General features: G+C 38.9%; 1 protein-coding gene across 1 annotated transcript in view; it reads right to left on the bottom strand.

The window, feature by feature from the left end:
• LOC108774641 (fat-like cadherin-related tumor suppressor homolog) overlaps nucleotides 1-9,125 on the bottom strand; it is a 54,590-nt gene that overhangs the window by 8,556 nt on the left and 36,909 nt on the right. The window contains exons 8-16 of the mRNA XM_018540792.1: nucleotides 8,386-8,599; nucleotides 6,457-8,017; nucleotides 5,568-6,138; nucleotides 5,293-5,464; nucleotides 4,989-5,213; nucleotides 4,118-4,141; nucleotides 1,974-2,210; nucleotides 796-1,848; nucleotides 50-693 (exon numbers count right to left, since the gene is read on the bottom strand). Coding sequence (XP_018396294.1) covers nucleotides 50-693; nucleotides 796-1,848; nucleotides 1,974-2,210; nucleotides 4,118-4,141; nucleotides 4,989-5,213; nucleotides 5,293-5,464; nucleotides 5,568-6,138; nucleotides 6,457-8,017; nucleotides 8,386-8,599 — 4,701 coding nt within the window. The remainder of the gene's footprint in view (nucleotides 1-49; nucleotides 694-795; nucleotides 1,849-1,973; nucleotides 2,211-4,117; nucleotides 4,142-4,988; nucleotides 5,214-5,292; nucleotides 5,465-5,567; nucleotides 6,139-6,456; nucleotides 8,018-8,385; nucleotides 8,600-9,125) is intronic.

Raw genomic sequence — 9,125 nt, 5'->3', positions numbered from 1 at the left:
TATATATATATATAAAGATACATTTGGGATACTTATGTATTTATGTTACCTGAAATTTATATTCCGGTTGTTTTTCCTTGTCGAGTTGTACCAACGTTGATATCCAACCAGTATAAGCGTCCACTGTAAAAACATTCGCTAATTCTCCTATGTCAGATCCAAAGGAGTAACGCACTTCGCCGTTGCTACCGAGATCTTTATCGTGTGCAATAACTTTGAGTATCGATGTCCCTTCCTCGATATTCTCGGCCAAACTAATCGCATAAGGATTACTCTCGAATTTCGGTGCGTGATCATTTTCATCTAGTACCTGAAGAGTGATCTCAGCGAGAGCCGTAAGCGGTGGACTGGAATCCGTTTCAGCGAGAACTCCGATTAAATGATTGTCTTTCAATTCTCGATCCAATGGTCTCGCTAGAGTAATCTGGCCATGAGAATCAATAGTAAAGAGCGGGTTATCTTCATCACCGGATACTATGCGATATGTTACAGTGCTGTTTGTGACGGTCTTGAGTTTCGTGATTGGTGTGCCGACGGAAGAGTCCTCTCTCACAAAGAATTTATCTTCTTTCCGTTCGAACAAAGGCGGGATATCGTGGGAACCCATTATGTAGATACTTAGCGGAACATCGGCATGGTGCGTGGTCAAGCCTTTGTCTTCCGCACGAATAAAAAGCTCGAACAATTGGTTTTCTAAAAGTATAATAAATATTTATTTGTCACATAAAATCTCAAACGAGACGGATCCCATTTATTTTGCTCATATAATATAAAGATAAAATAAATATCTCTTACCCCACGGTATAGCGCTCTTCTGTAAATAAAGAGATCCTGTATCGGAATTTATACCAAATAGAGATCTAGCTGGTGACGTTTGCGGTTCATAGATGGAATAAATGATCTTGGCTGCCTCATCCTCATCCGCGTCCTGTGCCCTGATTTTGAGGAAAGGTGTATTCAGGGACAGATTGCCTTGAATGGTTGCTTTGTATTCTCTAAGTAGAAATACCGGCGCATTATCGTTCTCATCGCCGATTTTAACTCGCACCATCACAAATCCGGATCTACCGCCGCCGTCCGTCGCCATAACTGGTATTTCATAGCGCTTCTGCTCCTCCCGATCAAGCTTTTTACGTGTTACTATTTCGCCAGTGAGCTTGTTTATGTCAAATATTTCCTTCATCATTTCCGACATTATTGCGTACGTCACCGTACCATACTCGCCGAAGTCTTCGTCCACGGCCAGCACACTGGTGACCAGTCTACCAGGCAATTGGTTCTCCAGGACAGTTACCTCAACTATTGGGTTTGGGAATTTCGGATTGTGTCTGTTCGCGGGTAAAATTTCGATTTTAACGCGAGTGAAACTGGTGTAGACGCCATCAGTGACGGATACGTTGAGCATGCTGAGCTTTTGCTCGCCAAAGTTCTGCATATTTATCAGCGAGATGATGCCAGTCGACTGGTCGATATTGTACGTTTGCTGTTCGTTCCCACCTACAATGGTGTAAGTCAGCTTCTCGTCGACGTAGTCGGGATCGCTGGCCGTGACTACCGTCACGAATTGGCCGCGTTCGGCATGCTCCGATAAGAAACAGGTGTATGAGGGTTGCTCGAACTTGGGTGGATTGTCGTTCATATCGATCACGCTCATCCAGACGTGCGCCGTACTCGACAGGCTTGGTACACCGCGGTCCATGGCAATCACAGTAAAGTGATGGGATTCGTGACTCTCATGATCCAAAGATCGCTTGAGAAATATCATGCCCTCATCAGGATCGATGTGAAAGAGGTCCATGCTGTCTTCAGTGTCATTTTGAATAGCGTAACGAACTTGTTGATTGATGCCTGTGTAAAAATAAATATATATAATAAAAATATCAATTTTTTCGAAATTTCATCTATTATATTATAAAACTAAAGGATATATAATGCAATTTCCAATGCAAAGTTTAAATTTATTTTATGCTTACCTGTGTCATTGTCCTTAGAGCTCACTCGCAGGACAGGAGTCCCAAATACTGCCGCTTCCGACACCGAGATGTTATAGGAATCCTGCGTGAATTCGGGTGGGCAATCGTTCACGTCCAGAACAAGGATGCTGACGAGTACCTCCGCGTAAACGCCTGATACACTATCGGTAGCACGTACGGTCAGCTCATACTGCTTCTTTTGCTCATAATCCAGTTCATCCACCACATAGATTACACCTGATTTATATGAAGAGAAGATTGTAGACCCAAAGCACATACTATGCAGCGGTGTGTCTACGTATCCGTCAAAGGAGTGTGTTCTTACCAAGAGCGATTAAAAGCAAGTGCGTATGAAAAATTAATGTACTTTATTTAGCTTTTGTATCATCATTATTTCAATTAATTATTGATGAATTCAGAGAATTGTGAAAATATATGTGTATTTCTGCGATATTAATTCGACGGATCTGTAGACACTAGAAGTCGCGAATGAATGCAGTTACGTGATAATCACATAAAACGTCCAGATTTTATAAACGATTCACTAATGCCTGTGATAATGCCTGCACCTCTTGAGAAATGAATATCGAAATTTCACTTTGCGAATATATTGCTTTGACGTATCGCAACTCTTATTAAATTAATTCCGAAATAATCTGGAAAATGAAACAAATTCTAATAATTTGCCTTGCGTAAGGTGCAAGCATGATATGCGAGCAGATTCAAGCTATATTGAAACCTCGTGAAGAAAATGAAAATGTGGGTGGGTCACACGTTCACATCCAGGCGAAATATTTATGATGTTTCTAGACTGGCCTCGAATCGTGGAACGATAGTGCGTGTAAGCAGCTATTGTGCTCCAAGCCGGTTTCGTGTGGTTCTATCGTGATTACAATTTAATGAGACCCGCCCAGATTACGATCGCGGAAAAACAGGGAGAGCGGGAACAAAATTAATTTTGTAAATGGTGTACACGACTAAAGCGGTTTATAAAAGAAAGAAAGAGGCTCCCTCCAAAGCAGATATTATAACCTTTTTAGAAAGGCACGGAAACTCGATCTTTGTAATGTTAGCCTCTGACGAGTACGTGCAACAAGCTTATACTATAAGTTAGCAAACATGTCAATAACTCGAAATGTTTATTGTTATCTTTACTGTGGCATAATATCGTGCGATTATATAAAGTACGATTTAATAAAGTGTCACAGGCAATAAAATAAAAAAACAATAAAAATTAATTGATAGAAATCGGAATACGTGCAAAAAAATAATTATAAATCTAAATGTGCCATATATATAATTTGGAAAATATGAAATGCATCTTATACAAATTTTATAAAAATGATTGACGAATTTCGTTGTAGAGCAGTAAATATATGTATAATTTCTGAAGTGATAAATGTACCGAAAAATAAAATGTTTCATTCTCTCTTCCATAAAAACAAAAAGTTCAAATACGAGATTTTTATTCTACATTTTCCATTTAACTATTCATAAGGATTATTTTATTTTTGATTTCAGAAACACAATGTATAGATATTAATTTAATATTACTATGCAAGAGAGAATAGATTGTACGTGTCACCGTGTTGTCATGGTAATTGCATAAGATAATTGAATAATTTGCATCGATCAAAATGTTAATTGGAAATTCAATCAAGCGCTGCAGCAATTGATAAGCATATACATATTTTAAACTATTAATTACATTCTCCACCGAAGATTGAAGATTAAAACTGCGATTTCATATTGAGTATAACGTGTTAGTAATTGATCGTTTAAATGTGAATAGAAATGACTGACATCGTTCTTTGAAAATTTACTAAAGATATTTTCGAAGTAGAATTATAAAGACATATAAAGATACCTCTGAATTAAGAACAAGCAAGAAATTCAAATTTGGAAGTTCTACATTGCATTCAATGCTATCGAGTCGGAATACAAGCCGCTCCCGATTTAGTTATTGAATCTCAGATTTAGCCAAATTCAATTTCGTTGCTCGCGTATTGTTTCAATCTGTTCGACCCAACTGCAGCGATTTGCCTGTGATATTATATCGTGCATGAACACAGAGCGGTGTGTATAATAATATAGCATAGCAACACAGCATAGACCGATAGAACTAGAATCTTTTTTATACTCACAAGGACCATTGTTACTGTCGGGGGCTGCGAAACAGGGAGATACAACAAGACTTTAATTTCTAGTTTCCAGACACAAGCAGTTGTAAGAAATATATATGGAACAAGTATCATAATCCATGTACAATATAACAATCTATGAAAAAATAACCGGAAATACAAATAACTACTAAAAGTACGTAATTAAAAGATTAGATTCATTGGAAAGATTGAAATATAATTAAGAAATATATAATAAGATAATAAAACGTAGAATCGGCGCTAAAATTGGTTCAAATTTTAAAATGTATATAAAAATGTCTAATTTTTAATACCTTATGATTAACATTATAACAAATTAAAAATATTATGTTTCTTTCCCCATTTTCCTCTAATTTCAATAATATTGTTATGCGATTAGAACTTAGTAACCAACTACCATAATGCAGCAAAACTGACGAGTTTACTAAGTATAGCCATACTAGCAGTACATCATAAGAAATCCTTCTGTAGTTTGAATAGTGTAAGTCCCATAGCCAAGTTACGAAATAAAAACAGGAATGTTTTACGAGTCCGGTCCAACTGTCTGATGTAATATTCACTTTAACGTGACGTTTATATTTTTAATTAAAAAAGCTCTGAATATGGAACGTTTCACCATTATTGTCGACCAAGAAAATCTTTAAATAAACTTGGTTTGATACATTTCTTGCTGCGCAATTAATAAGAAATAATAACATCGCCAATTCTTATTATATACGTTTCTATTTTTTTTACTGTACCATACAATTTAACAACGTTACGCTATCTCATACAAAATTATTTACTAACCTAGACTTTTCGTTTGTCATCTGATAGGGCATGCCTGAGAATCTGTGTTGCGTATTTTACTTACCCGTGTTGAAGTCCAAGGCAAACTCCTCAAAATCATTGCCCCTAGTAATGCTGTATATGAGTTTGCGATTTAGAGGTGACTCAGCTTGAATGGATAACGCCAGAGGTGAATGTACTTCTATACTCTCGAGCACGCTATCCGTATAGAATTGCTTGTCAAATACCGGCATCGAGCGATCTATCACCTTCACGTTGACTGGCACCTCAATGGAGCAAGGCGTTATACCTGCAATCATATTTAGAAGCTCATTTAAAACGGGATCAAGCAAAAAGCAAGTTATTGACTTTGGATTTAACAAATTTACCGCCATCGTACGCGGCGATCGTAAGCTGGTATTCGCGATTGTGACCTTCAAGATTCTGTTTTAATGATATTTCACCGGTTTTTCGGCACACCTTGAAGAGTTCCCCATGACCCTTCTTCAATTCATATCTCACTTCGCCATTATCGCCGCTATCCATGTCTATCGCATGAACCTGAATGATAATAAAAGCATTTGATATCCACGTATATATAAAACTAAAGTTTTTAAGATTAAAAAGAAAAATACATTATTCATGTATTAAGAAATCTCTCTACCTTTGTAATAACGTCGCCTTTTTGAGCGTCGACGGAAACGACAGCATAATAAGGTAAATTAACGAACATCGGACAATTATCGTTGATGTCGAGTACAGTAACGTTCACTATGACGTGAGCTACCCTGGGCTTTTCTCGATCCGGCGGATGGCTCTTTGCCTCGACAATTAATTCGTAGTGATCGCATACTTCTCGATCGAATCGTATGCCGTTAGTCCTAATCGCGCCGGAAGTTGGTCCGATCACAAACATATCGGTAGGATTAAGAATGCTAAATATAATGTGCTCATTCAATGAACTACCGAGGACGTTTACTACCACTACAGTTGTAATCTTCGTGGAGTTTTCCAAAATGGCACCTTCGTAAACATTCTTCTGAAAGATCAAACCGGAATTCTCCGATTTTTCCACCATTACATTCACCTGCGCCACACTCGAGTACTTGCCGTCCGATACTCGCACATGAAGAAGATAGTTCTTCTTCATACGTTCTGGATTATGGATCGTAATAATGCCGCTCTGGGCATCAATATCAAAGGTGTGAGCCTTATTCCCATCGATGATGTCATATCTAAATAAGTATGAAACGCATTACTCAACAAATAAGTCAGATGTAAAAAGTAATCTTAATAATATAATTAAAATTTCGGGTTAATTGATCCTACTATATGTATAATCGATAATGTTGTGATATTGGAAAAGTATAATTACAATTAACAATAAAAATTTTTTTTTTAATCTGCAAATCTGAAGTTTATTCCTCTAATAATATAAAAACAGTATGTAACGCAATGCAATTATTATTAAAAACTAAGAGTGCATTTAATACTGAACACAAAACAAATATTTTGACATCTAGAAAGCCCACTGACGTTTCTGCAGCACGTACCTCAACGCGACTCCCTCTGAGCTGTCAGGATCCACGGCGTTTACTCGAGTGACAGCGACGTTCTTATACGTCGGCAGTAGAAGCGTGACATTGTAATCAGTATTGGAGAACTTGGGCGGACAATCGTTGACATCTGTCACAGCTATTATCACTTTGGCAGTGGTCTCGGATGAGAGCTTTGGTTTGCCTAAATCTGAGACCTTCACATGAAATGAGAACATCGGTATGGTCTCGTGGTCTAGTAACATGACAGTGCGTATGGCGCCGGTGCTGGAATCTATATGGAAGTACTTTCGCGGCAGATCCTCAACAATATCATAATTGAGCAGCGCGTTCAATTCGGAATCCGCATCTTCGGCTTTAATGACTAGCGGTGCGCTCGTGTTGGTCAACACGAGGGAACCGATGCTGGCACCTTCGCTGATTTCGCCGCTGTACTGGGCCTGTAGAAAACGCGGCGCGTTGTCATTCCTGTCGAGCACGTGAACGATGACATTGCAGGTGGCCGAAGCACCGGCCATGTTTGTAGCCGACACCGTCAAATTGAAGAACTTAGTTTTCTCGTAGTCCAGCTCATTCTTGATGACTATCACGCCGGTGCTCGGATTCACGAAAAAGGTGTCGTCGCGATTGCCGCGCACAATCTCAAACTGTAACGACGACGTACTCCGCGCCTCCACATGCTTCACATATGTGCCAAGCTGTTGGTTCTCATATATCTCCGCGGACAGCTCTTTCTGGATGAAGCGCGGCGGTGCGTTGTCTGCCATTGTCACCATCACATGTACCGGCACGGTGTTCGCCAATGCGGGAGAACCATGATCGGTCGCCTTCACAAGAAGGATGTATTCGGAGGAGATGCTGAGATCGAGGTCGCGTGCGACGCGGATAAAACCGAGATCCGGATCGATAGTGAACACGTTGCCGACATTTCCAGACGTGATCGAGTATATAATCTTTGCGTTTTCTCCACGATCCCGATCAATTGCACATACTTGTACTACCGCTGTTCCAATCGGTGAGCTTTCATATACCTTGCCCTGAATGATCTCGCTGATAAACTCGGGCGCGTGATCGTTATGGTCGTGCACGGTGACAATTACTCGAGCGTAGTTGCGCTTGGCTGGCGTGCCCTGATCTTTAACCATCACCGTCAGCACGTGCTCCTCAATGGTTTCTCGGTCAAGAGGCTCGTTCAACGTAATCGAACCCAAAACCGAGTCCACGTGGAAGATCTCGAGTGAGGCCTGAGTCTGTGCCGCGTGCAGGCTGTAGAAGACTTTCTTATCCTCGTCCTCATCGGTCGCGTGCAGTTGCAGAATTTTCTCGCCCTTTTCGACATTCTCTGAGATGTCAACACGATACGTGTTCTCAGTAAACTCTGGCCGGTGATCATTGATGTCGATCACTGTAACTAGCAGCTGTGTCAGCGTCGTGTGCACACCGTCAGTTACACCGATCGTGAGGTTGTAAAAGTTTTGGATTTCCCAATCCAGCTTCTTCGCTAGCAGCACGTTACCGTTGTCACGACCGATGAAGAACTCATCACGCTTGTCACCGTCTAAAACGTGTCAGCAAAATTCAGGATAACTCTTGCTATCTCTAGCACTTAATCCCATTGTGAATACACGAAATTATAACGTTTTAATGTTTAATTACTCGCGTAGGATGTTTAGGACTCCCTGGCTTTATCAAGTCAGTAAATGTATAAATATACTCTTTATATACATTATTATATTTAGCAAATTATTCAATTATTTCACAATTAAAAATTTTTCTGCATTTTTATTAAAGGATAGAATATCATCAATCTTAATTTAATTATAAAAAAAACAATGAAAATAATATAATGTTGGGAGTGTCAGAAATATCCCATATGAGTAATTACGTTAAAAAAAAGCTACGCGAATAATGTGTATCTGTTCTTACCTAAAATATCATACCACAGAGAATCACCGTCTTTGTCGTTGGCTTGAACGAGAGCGACTAAAAAACCCGCTTCGTCGCTCTCCGTCACTTCTACGCTTTGATTGTTTGTTTTGAATACTGGAGGATTCTCCGATTCCTTCGGTGCCTCCACAACTTGAACAGAAACTCGAGTCTGATGACTACGCTGGGGTTCGCCGTGATCGGTTGCCCGTATCTGTAGGATATACGGAACGTAGAAACTCCCATTCAAATCAAGTTTACATTGCAGGAATACCGAGTATGAATACGAGTATGGTACATTATAAAGTCAGAATCTAAAATCCAACGTGATGTAATATGATGTAAATTTACTCCAATTTCTTTTTGCCTAACATGTTTCTTTTACGCGCCAATTGTTATACAATTTAATACTTTGAACAATCGAAGGATTTTTTCAAAAACTAAAAAAATCACACATAAACAAGTCTGAAAAGTAGAAAAAACCTTTAATTGTGTATCACATTTTACCTATTATTATATTTTATCTTTATGTTTAAAGATTCTTTTTCACGAGACAGGAATATTATATAACAATTTATAAAATTCGGATTTTGTGCGAGTAGACAATTATTTTACACTGTATATATAATAGTTGCTTATATGAGAGAAAGAGAGTTTTAAACTCCGAAATTCTGTTTTCTGTTTTCGATTACACAAAAATAGATCGTATTCCCTGTCTCTAATGAATAAAACAGTTATTT

The sequence above is a fragment of the Cyphomyrmex costatus genome, unplaced genomic scaffold (genome assembly GCF_001594065.2).
Source record: "Cyphomyrmex costatus isolate MS0001 unplaced genomic scaffold, Ccosl1.0 scaffold270, whole genome shotgun sequence".
Classification (NCBI taxonomy): domain Eukaryota; kingdom Metazoa; phylum Arthropoda; class Insecta; order Hymenoptera; family Formicidae; genus Cyphomyrmex; species Cyphomyrmex costatus.
This window is presented reverse-complemented; position numbering and strand designations above follow the sequence as displayed.